At 38.3% G+C, this 17624-nt stretch overlaps 1 protein-coding gene across 2 annotated transcripts; it reads left to right on the top strand.

The window, feature by feature from the left end:
* Nucleotides 1–115: 115 nt before the first annotated feature.
* CUNH4orf47 (chromosome unknown C4orf47 homolog) lies at nt 116–15925 on the top strand. 2 transcript variants are annotated; one of them, XM_051182357.1, is made up of 8 exons: nt 116–132; nt 987–1146; nt 2712–2931; nt 5510–5647; nt 5738–5813; nt 9910–10089; nt 14995–15164; nt 15723–15925. In XM_051182357.1, exons 2-8 carry the CDS (start codon nt 1047–1049, stop codon nt 15787–15789), a joined length of 951 nt encoding a protein of 316 aa, XP_051038314.1. In that variant the 5' UTR covers nt 116–132; nt 987–1046; the 3' UTR covers nt 15790–15925. The 2 variants fall into 2 exon arrangements, with proteins under 2 accessions (XP_051038314.1, XP_051038313.1); XM_051182356.1 differs by lacking the exon at nt 116–132 and adding an exon at nt 541–579.
* The last annotated feature ends 1699 nt before the right edge of the window (nt 15926–17624 follow it).

The raw sequence follows: 17624 nt of genomic DNA, 5'->3' as shown, positions 1-17624 counted from the left end.
CGGTACAAGCGAGCGAGCGCGGGCTCGGGCGCAGGCGCGCAGTCCCCCGAGCTCTAGGAGCTCTGCGGTGCAGTGAACCCCGACTGTAGCTGGGGACCTTTGATCCTCGTGGGATAGGTGCCCTTCTGATAGGTGACTTGGCCTCGAGAATTTGGGTGTTCCTTAGATACCTGCCTACTTCAAGCCTCCTTTTCCCCTTTGAAACAACTCAGTTCAATTATTTTCTTCCTTTTAGCTAACGCCATCCCCCACCCCCTTGACATAGAAATGTATTGCTTAAATTGCAAGGTTGCAGAGGGCGGGGCTATAACGGAAGAACTGTCATACCCAAACTTTCTGAAGGGAACTTGCTATATTCTGCTTGGGTGGAATTCCTCGATTTTCTTGTGTACTTGATTATAAGCCAAGATGTATGCCTTTAAAAGTCTGTTCTCCTACTTCTACCTGATCAGGAGGAGAGGCTTGCAAAGCATTTGTTAAATGTGTGAATGAATGTAAGTTTTATTGATGAATTAAGGTCGGGACAAAGCTGATGGCAAGAGCCTTCCTCCCTGGATGTGCAGGTGCTGGGCTACTCTGGTAAATAAGTAGAGAAGTGGCGGGCTTTGCCATTTATTCTAGGCACTCTGGAGGCTTGGCCAGAGGTCCCCCTTCACTCCCCTGCCCCCATACCAGGAGTTCTGTTCCAGTGTGGGCAGCTTAGTGAAGACCTTTGCCTCAAGAAGGTGGTGAACTGTACCACGGTTCCCAACTGTGGAGCCATCATTCCACTGGGGAAAACAAAGGTTGCCTATACCATGAGATAGATGGCCATAATGAAGCTTGGGAAGACTGTGCTCTAGCGGGGATGGGGTGTGGATGGGGGAATAAAAGGAATGATAAGGAAACCTGACCAACCCGAAAACTTAAAAGAATTAGTTTTAAAATTTAGTAGTCATTATTTTCACTAAGAAAAAAAAATTCCCTGTAGTTTTTAAATAAAGTAGGATTTTGCTGCAAAAGAAGATCTAAGAACCTTTTTGAAGTTACCACCACAAGAAGCAATCATGCCTGGGGAAGGAGGGAAAACCGATATGGAGAGGATCGGCCTCTTCAGTGAGATGGAATACATTACCGTGGGAGATAAATATGTGTCACCATTTAATCGTGAGTATCTTGGGTATTTTCTAATAGTTAAATAGTGTGCACTTCCCATACAAATATTTTGACTTTATTTCAAGAGACTATATTTACATCATAACACACACACACACACACACACACACACACACACACACAGAGAGAGAGAGAGAGAGAGAGAGAGAGAGAGAGAGAGAGAGAGAGAGAGAGAGAGAGCTTCTATTATGTATCTCTGGCTGTCCTAGAACTGGCTGTGTAGATCAGGATGGCCTTGAACTCACAAAGCTTCCTGAGTTTTGGCATAAGGTATGTGCTACCATGCCTGCCAATATTTATTTTTTAATGGTTTATATTTTAGAGCACTGAGTTCCACTGTTGACATTGTGACACTTTGACAACTTGTGACATTGCAGCAGAGTTAAGAAGGACTTAATTTTAGAAGAGTGAAAAGCTCATTTTGTTGGGCTCCTTTACCTTCCTTTGCCTTCATTTATTCTTAAAAAAATTTTAGATTTATTTATTAATTTTTTTAACCAAATACAAATGGATATTTATTTATTTTAATGTGTATGGGTATATTACCCACCCATGGGTTTGTGTACCACATTCATGCATTGTGCCTGAGGAGGCCAGAAGAGGGTACTGGATCTCCTGGAACTGGAGTTACAGATGACTCTTCACTGCCATGTGGGTGCTGGGAAGCAAGTGCTCTTAACCACCAAGTTGTCTCTCTAATCCCAGCCTTCATTCATTCTTCATGCATAATTTCATTTCTTTCCATTGTAAATTTCTTCTAGAATGTTGTACTTTATCTTTTTAAATTTCTATTGGTTTATTTAATGTGTGTGAGTACTTGGCTGCATGTATGTATGTGCACCACATGTACATCTGGTGTTCATGGAAGTCTGAAAGAGATGTCACATTCCCTGGAAACTGCAGTTCTGGGAAGTGAACCCAGGTCCTCTGCAAGATCAGCAAGTGCTCTTAGCCATCTCTCCTGCCCATGCTTAATTTATCTTTTTGTCTTAGGTGGGGCACCATTCTACAGTAATCATTTGAATCCATGAATGGTACCTATTATCATTTTGTCTGAAAAAGAAAATAAAAGCTAACTGCACAGTCAAAAAAGTTCTTTTTGAAGAAAAGCCACAACAAGAAGATCTAAACTAACTGGTTGTGGTGGTCCACTACAGCAATCCTGGTGCTTGGGAGGTGGAGGCAGAAGGATTGGGAGTTTAGGGCCAGCTTGGGCTACAGGACATCTCATCTCAAGAAAGGCAGGCAGATCTCTGAATTGGAGGACAGTCTGGTCTAATGAAGAGTTCCAAGAACACTAGGGCCACCCAGAGAATCCATGTCTCAAAAATTCAAGTTAAAAAGACAAAAGTCCCACCTCTATCCAGATGTTCAAATGTTTTCACGAAAATCTTGTTTAAATTTTGCTGTTGATGTTGCCTTTCATACAGTTTTTAGTGTTTTACAGCTCAAATTCTTAATTGGCTCATCATCTTGAGAATTTTTTTTTCTGTTTTTGGTTTAATGCCCTTTAATTAGTATTGAAGTCAAGATTATAATGTTCTTTATTTGTGAAGGACCCTTTAATGAGGCTGCAAGCAAAAATAGACAGATGCTACCTGGGGGATCGAAGGAAATGTCCAGTCTCCAAGCAGGGTACTTTGACTCCCAGTTTACAAGGATTTTTGAGGGGGAAGGCTATGTGAATCTGAATCAAGTGAGAAGACGGTATATGATGGCAGAATCCAAAAAAAATCTAGGCAAAGCCTTCATCCCTAGTAGTGGAGAGAAAAAGCCGTAAGTATTTTGGGAAAATGTCCTGCCCATCTCATTCTTTCCCTCTGAAATTTGAAGTAGATGTTTTTCTGTGGGATGTGATTTTGAACTATGATTTTCTTTAGTGGAGACAGTTATTTAGGTGGTACAGACTGACTGGCAACTTTAAATAGATCTTTATCATACTAGTTTTTTATTATCCCAGTCACTGTTCTCTATTAGTTTATTTAATAAAAGCCAACTAAATAGTGAAGGTACATTTAAAAATTATTTTGCAAAAGTGATGATGGAAAATGCTTGGGTCACCATGTTTATGCCCTTGTATATTTGTTTCTGTTTATAAAAATTATAAATGCTAATGTGGGATGAAGAGAAATGCTTCTTAGACAAAGAAAATAATTTATCACTGATAGATTATTTTTTTCTGATAGATTATTTTGAAGTAATTGTGATGATACAATCATGGCATTTACCAGTGTTTTGATTATGGCAACTGTCAAAGTGAAAATTCTTTTTTTTCTTCTTTCCATTAATCACAAAATTATATTATATGCTATATTATATTAGATTAGTAAAATTTTAAACATGATTTCCATTCACATGTTATAAGTCTGATAGATGAGGACTGACCAAAGTCTGATTTCATTCTCACTTACTTGAAATTAGTGAAACTTCATTTCTATAGTTCAAACTTCCATCTAACAGGTAATCTTTTATAAATGTAATATTCTGTTAATTCTTTGAAAATTCATACAGTATATGTGTCCTTCTGCCTTTCCATCCTCCATTTATCTACCCCTTCCCCCATCTACCTCATGTCCTCTTTTTCTTTTTATTAACCTGAGGAGTTAAATTTGTGTTGCCCACATACTCCTAGGTGTGGGGCTATCCACTGGTGCTTAGTGGACTCACTAGGGACCACATCTTAAAAGACAACCAGTTCTCTTTCCCCAGAAACCACACTGTGTTGATCAGTTTGATCTTGTGGCTGTCTTGTACAGGCAGCCAAAAATGCTTTGAGTTGAGGAGTGCAGTGGTCCTTCCTGTCCTGTCCAGAAATACTGCTTTGCTCTGATCCTCCCTGACCTCTGACCCTTACAATCCTCCCATACTCTATTCTGAGTTGGTTCCTGAGCCTTGCAGTGAGGGGGTCCTACACATGTCCCATTTGCTGATAAGCACTCTACTGGTGCTTTTTTTTCTGTGCTTTGACCAGTTGTGATTGTCTGAGTTAACCATTGTCCACTGCAGAAAGAAATTCCTCTGTTGGATGTCTGAGAGCTGCATTAACCTATGGGCATAGAGATAGAAATTTGGAGAGTGGCTTATCTATGTACATTTAACAGAATATTAGTCATAGGTTCACCCCTAGGAACGTGAAATTCCCTACCATGGGTTCTTGGCTAGATTTACTGTACCTGGCATGTTTCCTCTTGAGTTGACCTTAAATACAACCAAAAATCAGTTGGTTATCCCAGTAATATTTGTGCCACTATTGTACCTATGGGGATATCTTACCACAGTGGTCATTGTTGTAGTTCATAGCTAAATATGACCTCTGGTGATGTTTTGCCCCCAATAGGCTACATAACACCTTTTGGTACTGAGAGCTGGTCATCAGGAAGGAAGCTTCTTGGTCAGTACCAGCTTAATTTCTCCATGTTCTATGATTCATGTATGTTCATCAATAGGGTCTAAACCATCAAGTTCTGATGGACATCCAAGAACAATGTCAAGAGCTTATATTGTTTGTGGGGCCCTCTGGGGCAGCCCTGACCCAAACGTTGAAGGGAGATATCCCATACTTGAAACTAGGCTTTTTATTTGGCAACTTATGGCTTCTGGGAGGATTACCCCTTATGTAGGGTTACTCCAACTAAATTCTTAGAAATTAAGTTGGTACTGTCCAGGAAGCTTCCTTCCTGATGACCATCTCTGTAAAGGGAGTGTCTGTCCTGCCTAGCCCTGAGGCCATTTAGTCCCAAGTAAAGACACAGAGGCTTGTATTAATTATAAACTATTTGGCTTGGGCTTTTTATTGGCTAGCTCTCTCTTAATTATGAACCCATTTCTATTAATCTAAGTATTTCCACATGGTCTCGGCTTGCTGGAGAATGCCTGGTATCCTATCTTACAGGTAGCTACATGGCATCCCTATGGTGGTTTCTCTCTGCCTTCCTCTTCGTCTGGTAGCCCTGCCTAGCTACTGGCCAATCAACATTTATTCATCAACCAATAAGAGAAACATATATTCCCGGCATATAGAACATCCCCCATCACAGCTCTCAGTAATAAAAGATGCTATGTAACCTGTTGTGGGGCAAAACGTCTTATCCAGCTATGAACTACAAGACTGACCACTGTGGTAAGATATGCCCATGGGTGCAATAGCGACATGACTTGTAGGGGTAACCAACTGATTTCTGGTTGGATTTAAGGCCCACTCCATGGGAGGAAACATATACCTAGTGCAGTCAGTCTAGCCAAGATTTCTGCTTTTTTCAATTCTTTAAAATGTGTTTATAATTTGTGACGAAATATATAACATGAAGTTTGATATTTTAATATCTTCATTTTTAAACCCCAAATGGCATTGAAGAAGTGGATTAGGAAGCTATTATGGAACAGTTGGTGGGCCTGTCCCATTCTTCAGTGCACAGTTACGACCCAGGGACAAATATAAACCACCTGGGAAGAATTTATATACCAACCCAGGGAAAAAAGGAACTGGATATGGGTAAGACATTCTTAGTGCCTTTGTTTGCTTTGCTTTTAGTTTATAAAATCATCTGAGCCCTGTATTCATGGTTAATTACTCATTTTTTAGCTATGCCAATGTTACCATAGGCAAGCAGCTTTCACACTCTTCTGACTTATACGATGCAGCGAAACTGAATTATAAGGTAAAATCATCTGTTTAGAACCTTTCAACCTTTATTTGTTCAACTTTGAGAACTAACTAACTCACAATAGAATGTTCTTTTGTTCTGTCTCTTGATCACTGGGGTATCTGTGTGTTGATCAGAAGTATTCTAGGCCAGCAGTTAGTAAAACAAATACAATGTTCTGATAAAACATGACCACAGTCTAATAAACATAGGATTCTTAAAACATTGCTATGTGGGCTGGAGAGATGGCTCAGTGGTTAACAGCATTGGCTACTCTTTCAGAAGACCCAGGTTTGATTCCCAGCACTCACATAGCAGTTCACAACCACCTGTAACTTTGGTTCCAGGGGATCCAGTATCCACAAAAGTGGTTAATAGACATACATGTATGGGTGTATGTACACCCAAACACATTTTTAAAAACTGCATTATAATAGCATGCATTAGAATCACGTAGGATGAATGTTAACATTTCTGATAAAAAGGCCACAGAGCAGGTTAGTATAATCAGAAGTCTATGATGGTGATTTATAACCTGAATGAATTATCAATTTTTGCTCTATAAATAAAAGGATCTGGAAACAGATATTGGGGTTCAAACTTCAAACTGAAGGTCAGAAAAGCAGAGTAGCCAGGTACTAGCTTTCTCCACTACCTCAGGCTGATCCTGCTGCCTCTCCTCAATGTGGCTGGAGAATCCTGAGACTGAATGTCTTCCTATTCTCAGTGTGGCTGGAGAATGAATGCTTCATACTGACTACTGAAAACTCTGCTCCTGTCTTATATACTTCCCTAATGCTGGGATTAAAGGTATATGATCCTAAGTACTGAGATCATCTTCATGTGAGCTTTTTCTCTTTAGGATTGGATCAATTTTGTTTAAATCTGGGTGGCTTTGGACTCCTGAGTCCTTTGACTAAAGGTGTATACCTGGCTTCCATGGCTTGTAACTGACTTTGCCTTCTGAATCCTCAGACAAGCTTTAATAAATCAAAAATATCACCACAATTCCCCTTTTTTTGTCTAATACAAAAAGAAGAAGGCTACAACTAATCATAAGAAAAATCATGTACAATAAGTACAGTAAGTACATATAATATATACAGGCAATAAATTTGTCAACAATGTCTAGTTATTGCCAACTGTTTAAGATAATAATGAAATGCAGATTGTAATTAGATATCTATTACAATCAAATTTGTAGACATATTAGGTATGTTTTCAAAGTGAAACAGATATATTTTAGATAGATCATCTTCCAACAATTCAGGGATCTACAGAATGTGGCATTTAAAATGTTTTAATGACATAGGGTTTGTTTTTGTTTTGTTTTGTTTTTGTGACAATGAGACATGTTTGTTCCTGGCAGCACCAATATAGTTAAAAGTGGAAGATGCCGGCAATCAGAAACAAAACAAAACAAAAACAAAACAAAAAACAAAAAAGAAAATAACCCCATAAAACAAAAACAGAAAACCAAAACAACAGCAGCAAAAACCAAACCAAAACAAAACAAAACTCACAGGGGGTTTACATTCTTTATGGCAAAGATAAGCCATTGGGAAAGAAAGTGCCCTTGCCTCAATTGCTGACAATGTGCTGTCCAAAATAAACAAACAGGACACAAAAGAGAGTGACTGCAAACCTTGCCAAGACAAGGTGGGACAGCCCTTCAGAAAATCCTGCTCACAGAAAAGTCTGTTAGAGATGCTAGAGACCTATAGGATGAAGATGGGTACACCAACATTGCAGAAGAACCTTTGGGTGACTGTCCATGCAGCAAATGTTTTTGTCATTTGTCACATTTTGTGGGAGTTGCTTGCATGGACCTCCTGTTTTCTTAGTTAATAATATTTCCTTCTTAGGTCTCTGAGGGTGTTGAAGACTAGATAGTTATAGTTATAATTCCTTGTTTACTAGACTATGAAAGGAAATTCACTGAAGATATATAAAGATAAAGATAATTTGATAATGCAAATTAGAATAGAAAGTAAATTAGGTACTAGATTTTGGACTCAGGAAGATAGGATAATGGAGTGTTATCTCTGAATTTGTCAAATGCAAATGGACTAGGCATTTGCATTACATTGTTGAATGGGCTGTCTAGTACAATACTTTAACTAGATTAGAAACATATGTAAATATGTCTTAACAAATTAATATCACATTTGTATCAATATACAATATTTGTATATGATATACAAAAATCTAATCCAATGTAAACTATTTAAAACTAGTAGTTGCTTTTTAAAAATTGATTCAATAATCTACCTTTTTATCTCATATCTATACTTTTTAGAAGTAGATTCAATAATCTACCTTTTTACCTTACCAAGATTCCCAAGAAAACTAAATTTTAAGGAACACTGTCCAAAGGATACATATAATAGTTAAAAGATCAATACCACTGCTGCAGGGTGGAAAGAGGAATGCAGATGGCTAGAAACTCATGAAATTCTCTGGGGAAATAGAGATATACAAAGCAGGAGGAGACTCCAAGAGAGAGGCAGCGTGTGCTTATGTCTTAGGGTTTCTGTTGCTGTGATCATGCTCATTGCTATATGTAGGGAGTAGGGTTTTTCTGCCCGCCGCCAGTCTGGTCCCACCGCGCCAGCCCCAATTAACACACCGAGACTCTGTATTAGATACAGTTCTGTTGGCCAGTTACTTGTTTTTTATCGGCTAGCTCTGTCTTAAGTATTAACCCATTTCTATGTATTTCCACGTGGTCTTACCAGTGAGAGGCGCCTGGTGGTTCTGCCTTCTCCAGACTCTCCATTTTGGCTCCTTATTCCTTCCTCTCTCTTCCTTGTCTCCTAGTCCCACCTATCTTGCTTTCCTATTGGCCAACAGTGCTTTATTCATTAACCAGTATGAGAAACATACATACATAATGGCATCTCCCATCAGCTATATAGGAATATTTCAGTTTCATGAGGTCTTATTTATTAATTGTTGTTCATAGTGACTGTGATGTTGATGTTCAGTTAAGAAAGCCCCTTTCTGTGCCAAGGAATTCAAGTCTATGCCCTACTTTCTCATTTGTGAGACTCTGTGTATCTGGTTTTATTTTGAGGTCCTTGATTCACTTGGAGTTAATTGTGCACAGGGTGATAAATATGCATATATTTGTATTCTTCTACATACAGCCATCCCATTTAACCAGCAACATTTGTTGAAGATGCTATCTTTTCTCCACTGTGTACTTTTGGCTTCTTTGTAAAAAATCAGGTGTCCATAGATGTGTAGACTTATATCTGGATCTTCAGGCAATTCTGTTGATCTTCCATTGATCAATGTGTCTGGTTTTTATGCTACTGGACAATATTATGGAGGAATTTTTTCAACTGAGAGTCCCTCCTTCCAAATTACTCTAGCTTATATCAAGTTGACACAAAACTAGCAACCCAGCCTACCAGGGAATACATGTCTTCTCTAGAACACTTTGATCTCATTTAAATTGTTTCCACTCAGCTTGTTAAAGGATGAAATGTCAAACATGTGTGTAAAACTGAAAAAAATCATTATTTCATCTTTTTAAACTGTATTTCACAACTCTTTTTTACTACTTTATCTAGATCTGACAATTTTTAACAGCTCTTCCACATAGAAAGGATTGCAATGTAAGACTGAATAAAATAACCTTTGCTTTGCTTGAGTAGCTAAAAATACTATGATTTAGTATTTTTTATTCTTAGAACTAAAAATTGATATTTACTAAGGCCAACCAAATACTTTCTCTACATAATCTAATTTATTCTTTAACAGTATCAAGGGGAAATAGTATTCTTAGTTGCACTTGAAGATGTAACACCAAAGGTCAGAAGCTTCCTTTAATTCCTAAAAGCATGCTAAAAAGCAAGAAGTAGCTAGGATTTGACTTGGAGAGCAATCCTTTTCCTTCCTGCTGTCCAGATCTGTAGTAAGGATTTGCTCAGGAATAGACTACTATATCTCATAAGTAAATTCTGTTCAAAATGAGAGTGCTCATTTATTCATAAGTAGGTGTGTCTCCTTTGCATGAATAATTAATGTAAAGATGATTTGAGCCATGCACTGTATCTAACAAGTGTAACTTATGTTGTGTACTTTCAAACGCTTTTATTTACAGAAAGATAATGAAGAACACCACCGGCTACTCAAAGGGTCACCTTTCAAGTTGAACCTTCACCCTAAGGACTATTTTGATAGTAACCCCTATTTTCTAGAGACTCCTTTACCTCCAATTAAAAGAGAAGAAAAGAAGGAAAACCTCTTAAAGCCTTTTAAGCCATCCTCTCCTGGTAAAAAGGTAGAAAGTTTGGAATGAGAAATAATAGAACAGTACAAAGAAATATGACCCCAAGCAGGGCATGGGGGGGTGTCATGCCCTTAATCCTTATTCTGACATGTAGATAGCTGAGGCATGAGGATTTTGAGTTCAAGGCCAGCCTGGGCTGTATAGGAAGACTGGAGGGAATAAGGAAGGGACATGGGGGGCTAGGTGGGAAAGAACCTGTCTTTTGTTGTTAAGTTACTGTAGTGCTCATGCAAATAATCATTCTCTCTTTGTATGAGGTTTTACAAGATCATATAAAGCCACAAAGCAGGCTGGAGAGATAGATGGCTCTGTGGGTAAAGTACCTGCTGTGCAAATTGAAGACCTGAAGTTGGGTCCCCATCATTTGGGAAAGGCTGAGCCTGGCTGCATGATCATGTAACCTTGGTGAGAGGTAGAGGGTAGAGAGAGGAATCTTAGGGGGCTTTCTGGCCAGTCAGCCTGCCTACAAGAAACAGTGAACTTCCAGTTTACTGAGTGAGTCTGTCTCAAGGTAATAAGACAAGAGATTATAGAGAAAGACACCTGATGTTCTCTGGTCTCTGTTTGCACATGTGCACACACCTGCACTTGCATGCATGCATCACCATACACAAGCATAACAAACACACACACACACACACATGCACACACACATGCATACATGCACACAGACATGCACACACATGCATACACACACATGCATACACACACACACATGCATATGCACACACATGCTCACAAACCCTCTGTGATACTTTGTTGGAAAATTAAATGTTTAAAATTTTTGTTATATTAACATATTTATAACTTGGATCTTCTGATCTAGAAATGAGCTGCTTACAAAGTACAGCTTTCTTCTCTACATCACTCAGGCCTACACATTTTGTATTTGTTCCTAGTTACCTTAAGGCTCTACTCAACAGTTCCCCTTTGTATTAGTTGTCTCTATAAAAATATTCAAGTTTTAAAACAAGTGATTCATTAGGTGCCCTTATGTTCTAACAGATATTTCATTAATTCCTTGGGATTTTTAGGTCCATGTTATCTGTAACTTTACTACTTTACAGTATTTCTCATCTTATAACATGGCCATGCCTTATTTTTGTAAGTGCCCCAAATAAGAAATTTCAAGAGCATGTGCTACTTTTTATTATTTTGTTATCAAGTGGCATAACTATTAGAGAATCTCCTTTCCCTGTTTTTGCTTGTTATGAAAGGTAACTAACAATATAGTTTTTAGAATCACTCTTACTTGCTAATGCCATGTTGGTTGTTGAATATAATATACATTTTGCTTGTTAGCATTTTGTTAAGAATTTTTACACCAGTTTTCTAATTATTCATGTGTCTTTCTGTGCATATGTGGTGTGTGTGTTTGTGTATGCCTAAGGAGGCCAATAGAGGGAGCTGAAGTTACAGGCATTTGTAAGCCACTGGACATGGCCACTGAGACCCAAACTTAGGGGGGCCCCCCCCCCCCCCCCCCCCCCCCCCCCCCCCCCCCCCCAGTTTCTTCTCTTTTCATTTTTCTCTTTTCCTCTTCCTCCTCCTCTTCTCCCCTAGGCCCCATTTGTGTGGTGCTGGGAACCAAACCTGTGACTGACCTTGCACATATTGCACAAGGACCACAAAGGAACTGCTTCCCCACCCTTTGTACCCATAACTTAGAATCATTTTTAAATTCCTTGTTCTATTTCATATAGAATGTAGACTGATAGAATGAAGTCAAGTGATTATGGAGGATTCCATCTTTTATGACAATTGAAATAGCATTGGAAGGTGTCTGTTCTTCACAAAGCCTTGTAGAAATTCACAGGGGACTTTGGGGCTTCACTTGCTGCAAGGGAGTTCTTTATTAGCTTTCTTGACACTTTCTTTTTTAAATTTTTAAATTGAATTTAACAAGAAATTTCCATAATGTATTTACAAATATTCATACGGGTGCCTGTTACATTAAAAATGAACATGGCTTACAAAAAAATTACAAATGGCCTATGAATAAAAATCAAAGGAGAGAGAATCAGATTGACAATAACTGTGTGTAGAGTAAGGTCACCTGGATGTCTGGCTTTACTACTGTTTTTAAATTCTTTGCAAACTTCCCTGCAGTTTTCCTAAGGCTTAGTATGCCCCCTTTTTTTTTTTTCTTTCTTTGAGACAGGGTTTCTCTGTGTAGTTTTGGAGCCTTCTTTAACCAATCAAATTCATATTAAATTAGCATAAGTGTCCAATGATGGCATGAGCTTTACACCCTCACAGCCTCTTCTTCCCATTCTCTGTGCCAAGGTTAGATATCACACGAGTTCTATACCCTGGATTTCTCACCACTATCAACATTCCTCCTGTCTTTTACAGTTCTCTGTCACTTTTTGGTCAACATGAATAATTTACCTTGTCTTAAAAATCATTTATTTTACTCATGTTCTAAACTTAGTACTAAAAATTATAAATTATTTTACATTTTTGAAATATGTAAGTACAGATTTCCATTGACTTATTATTTCATTGTTCAAGGCTTCACTGGTTAGTTTTATTACCATATACACTTTTATCTTTTATTCATTTCATGTTTATGTTTTCAAATTTATTTTTACTTGCCTGAGGATCTCTTAGAGCTTTTCAAAATAATATGTGTGTTCCAAATGTGGAAGACTTCGGAAATCATAAGGGTATCTGTCTTAGGGTTTCAGATCATAATTAGTCATCACAGAAGGAAGTCAGGCTGGACTGAAGGCAGGAGCCTAGAAGTGGGACTTTGAATTAAGAATCTGTGTTTCTGGTTATCGGGGGCTGGAGAGCCAGCTGCAACTCACAAGATGCTGCTCTCTCTGTCTCTGTCTCTGTCTCTGTCTCTGTCTCTGTCTTTCTCTCTCTGGATTTTTAAGAGCGTTTCTCTGTGTAACAATCCTGGTTGGCTTTGAACTCACTTTGAAGACCAACCTGTCCTCGAACTCACAGAGATCTGCCTGCCTCTGCCTCCTGAGTGCTGGTATTAAAGGCATGCGCCACCACACCTGGCTGTTGGTCTCTTTTTAAGTAATGCTAATTTCTCAGCTCCAGGTAACAAGCAGTGTCAATTGTTCAGATAAAGCAAAGGTTTCACTTTAGTGGTTCTTGACCCTGTCAGTCTTTAACTGATTCTCAAACTTCCTTCTAGAATCTCACAGTCCAGGTTTTCATGCTCCACATTGCTTCCAAACTCCCTTGGGAGAGCCTACTGATCTCTGAGCACTCAACAGCCTTTCTACCCCAAAGTTCCAAAATTTCTTCCACAGTCCTGCCAAAATGAAATGGTCAGCTTTGTCACAGCAATACCCACAGTCCTGGTACCAGTGTCTTTGTTAACTAAGGTTATTATTTCTGTGATGAAACACCATGACCAAAAGCATCTTGGGAAGAAAAAGGTTTATTTCAGCTTACCAATCCATTGTTGAGGGAGCTCAGGATCCTGGAGGCAGGAACAGAAACCATGGAGATAGTGCGTACTGTTTTGCTCAGTCCACCTAATATACTCCCAAACCACCTGCCCAGGGATGGTAACTCTTACAAAGGTCTGGGCCCTCCCATATCAATTATAGATCAAGAGGATGTCCAACAGGCTTGCCTACAGGCCATTCTTATGGAGGCATTTTCTTGATTAAAATTCCTTCTTCCCAGATGGTCTTACCTTGTGTCAAATTGACATAAAAGCTAGCCAGCACGGCATCTACTTTGTAGAATGCATTTTATCATGACCCATCCAAGAATCCTTGGATATTTATGTTTCTGTTAATAGGACACCCTAGCATTAGTTTTCCTCATAGGATGCTTCCTAAGGGGGCTTGAACATTCTGTGATGAAACAAAAGACTTTGGGTAATTAAAATGTGCATATGTATAGAAAAGGCATATGAAATGCTTCAAACTAGATTAAAATCTATCGTTTCGATTGCATATAATTTTGGCTTAGATGTTATAAGCAAAAGGATTCTTAATTAAATGGATTATAACTTTGCAGAATGAAATGGTTTGCTTGCTTTCTTCTTTTCTTACATTACATTACAAACCCAGGGCTTCACAGTTGGTAGGCAAATGCTCTGCCATTGAGCTGTATTCCTATCTCCTTCATTCCTCCTCCCCTAATCCTTATCTCTCCTCCACCATCTTCTTTGCCTCTTTTCCCCTTTTCCTCCTCATCTCACTTACAAGGTCTAGTTATAAGAAGCTCAGGCAGGCCTTGAAATTGAGATCCTTCATCCTCTGTTGAGATTATACCCATATGACACCACATAGAATTAATTATCTTAATGGCTATATAACATAAAGATAAATATCCTATCAAATCAGTTTAAAAAGTCCAAGTAATTGCTTGTCTATCTCACATGTAGACAGAAAAGTATTTGGATTGTTCTCTTGTACTAGACCCTAAGGATATTCTAGGGTAGATCATGTTTTCCTCTTATCGTCTATGTCTGTCTATGCTATTCCTTTTTTTTTTGGGGGGGTCGGGGGGGGAAGGGTGATCTTCTGCCATCAATGTCTGAAGTTCAGCATCTCATATTAATGCCAAACCCCCTATTCCCTTCCATAAATATATATATCTTGCATTTGTTTAATCCCTTCATTAATAGGCTTACTAAATCACTAGTTGGTGGTTTGATTAAAATTTCAATAAAATATCAATGCTTGGTAACAGTGTAGAGTATTATCTTCTACGAACATTTTTGTTTTTATAAATAATGTTTGGATCCTACAGAAATGGCAGAGGAGAGACCCTTTGCTGGTATTTGAACAGAATAGATAACTTTAAATGTAAAGCTAAGTCTATCAACTAGAAAAGAATATATGAAATCTGTCACAATGTAATCTTGTAGATGCATTTTACAAACACATTGAATTATCTTGTTTTCACTTATAGGCTGGTGGCATGAAGGCAGGGACATTTGAACCTTACCCATCACACTCAGCCGACCCTTACGTGGTCAAAGTGGGAAAGGTGATTCCTGGGAAGGGGGAGAAGGTTTTCCATCCACCAAATGGACCAAAAAGCAGACCCATGGAAAGCATAATGGCATTAAATGTCAAAAGGTAGGCTTGTCTTATATTTAGTTCATAAACCAAGAAAAATTATTTCTCATTTACATACCTTAGGAAATATTTTTTGCTTCAAATTTATTTTGTGTGTATGAGTGGTCTTCCAGCATGTATGTAATTATGTATACTATGTGTGTACCTGGTGCCAAAATAAGCCAAAAGAGTGAATCTGATCCCTTGGAACTGGAGTTAGGTTGTTGTGAGCTGCTATGTGGATGCTAGGAACCGAAGCTGGGTCTTCTGCAAACCCAGCAAGTTTTCTGAAACATTGAGCTACCTCCAGTACCATAATATATAGTTTTTAAAATGGCACATCTGAGTACAGGGGCTGGAGGGATGGCTCAGTGGCTGATCTGGAGAACCTGGGTTTGAGTTTCAGAACCCACACAGTGGCTGGAAACCATCTATAACCCCCATTCCAGACATTTGCTATGGGATTTCATGGTATAAAATATATTATTAGTTTAGCTGTTTAATGCAAATAATCAAAGAATGTAAAGGTGTGTTACCGAAACTAATAATATTAAATGTGCATTTATTTTCTAATTTCAGGGCACTGAATGTCAAGAACTACAAGACTGCCTCGGCAGACACACTGGGAAAGCAGTTAGTTTTTTAGCTCATCTCAGTAACTCACTGGAATACACAATGTTATGGAATGCATGATTCCATAGCATTTAAAGGAAATTTATACATGAGGCTCAACTGTAACAGTCTTCCTGATTTTAATGCTGTTTAATAAATAGTGTTGGCGAGTGACTTAATCTGGGGTTGCTGACCTATATTTTTGAATCTACGTTTCTAGGTATAATGTAATCTTTAAAAATTTGCCACATCTTGAAATCTTTCATTTGAAAAGTTTTACTCCTTAAGGAATTATAGGGTAGGAGGGGAGGGGAAGGGTAGAGCCTGGCGTGGTGTAAAGTATACAACAAATTCTTCACTTGCCCTCTTAGAGATAGATGAAAAGTGCATTGAGAGTTACCTGGGTCTGTTAACATCAAAGACAAATTTCAGATCCACTTATAGGACACAGCGAATGTGCACATACTGTAGTGTAGTGAGACGTGTGCTTTAATGTGATTGCTGTCATGCCTTCTATTTATAACTGTGGCAAAGCCTCGGATTATTTCACCCATGTAAATGCTGGCTTGAGCCGAAGGGTGGTCTATCATCTAGAGCAGGGTAGAAAAGCTCTATTGTTCCTCACTAGCTGCCCCAAATTGTCTCTCTTGTAGCATCCTATTTCAGTCCTAACCTGGAGTTCTGCTTTAAGAGATGCAATTATGATTAGCTGTAGCTCACAAATCACACAGTTAAATGAACAATTGTACTTAGATTTTAATAAAATCTACAAATACAAACCTATCATATCAAAAGAATGCATATATGTATAGGGGTTATTTGGTATTACCTATTAATATGCAATTACAAATTTGTTCCATAACAGTTGGCTGTATGGAACTAGTAAAACCATCTTTGTTTTGAAGACCCATGTTGCCAGTGAATCACATTACATTACATGTATAGGGATTTCCTTAAGACATTCTTCATGAACTATTTCAAAACAAATTTAACAATGGTAAAATGTTCTGCTATTACTCTCTCCCTGTGACAGCCAGGTACATATCTGGCTTAATATAGCTCTGCCACTGAGAAATATAATCAAAAGAGGAGTCTTGACACATCTGTGTGGGGTGATTCACCGCTCTCAGACAGGCAAGTCAGGTAGTTGGACAAGTACTCAGGAAACACCTTTGCTAGGAAATACTTTTCACAATATGTTTTGATATTTAACATTTACCTTTTCAAATGCAAACATCAACTGTAACCCATGTTGAACAAAAGCTATTGATATGAAACCTTACTGTGAGTTATGGTAACATGTTTAAACTCTAGCTCTCAACAACAGGTATGTTTAAAAAGATGAGGAGCATGAAAGAGATGCTATAGCCTCAGAACTCAAGGGAAGGGCAGAGATAGGGTGCTGAAAGATGTAAGAAGTAATATGACAACTAACAGAGTTTTGTTTAGAGCTTGTATTATTTTATCAACTTATAGTAAAAACAAATGCCAAAGCCAGTGACAAGGATTCAGAATATTGAATATGGCAGTGGACATCTGACAAACAGAATGAAAAAAACAGAACACCTAGAAAAAAGGATTCAGAATATTGACTATGGCAATGGAGATTCAGTGGCAATATTGAAGAATATAAAGAAATTTAGATGTTCATAGTATTGGGGTAGAACACACACTTTTAATTTGAGGGCTATACTGTTTTCTTATAATGCTGCTTTCTCATTTTAGTTTTGAAAATGCAAATATACAGCATTCTGTAGTTTCCTGAAAAACAGCTTTGTTGTTTATTTTTGGACACAAATTACACAGATATGATGAAGTTAGAGGCAATTAGGACTGATAACTGATGCCCTATTTCTGGGCAACTTCAGA

Source organism: Phodopus roborovskii, unplaced genomic scaffold (genome assembly GCF_943737965.1).
Source record: "Phodopus roborovskii unplaced genomic scaffold, PHOROB, whole genome shotgun sequence".
Taxonomy (NCBI): domain Eukaryota; kingdom Metazoa; phylum Chordata; class Mammalia; order Rodentia; family Cricetidae; genus Phodopus; species Phodopus roborovskii.
The sequence above is the reverse complement of the archived record's forward strand: the minus strand, read 5'-3'. Positions and strand labels throughout refer to the sequence as shown.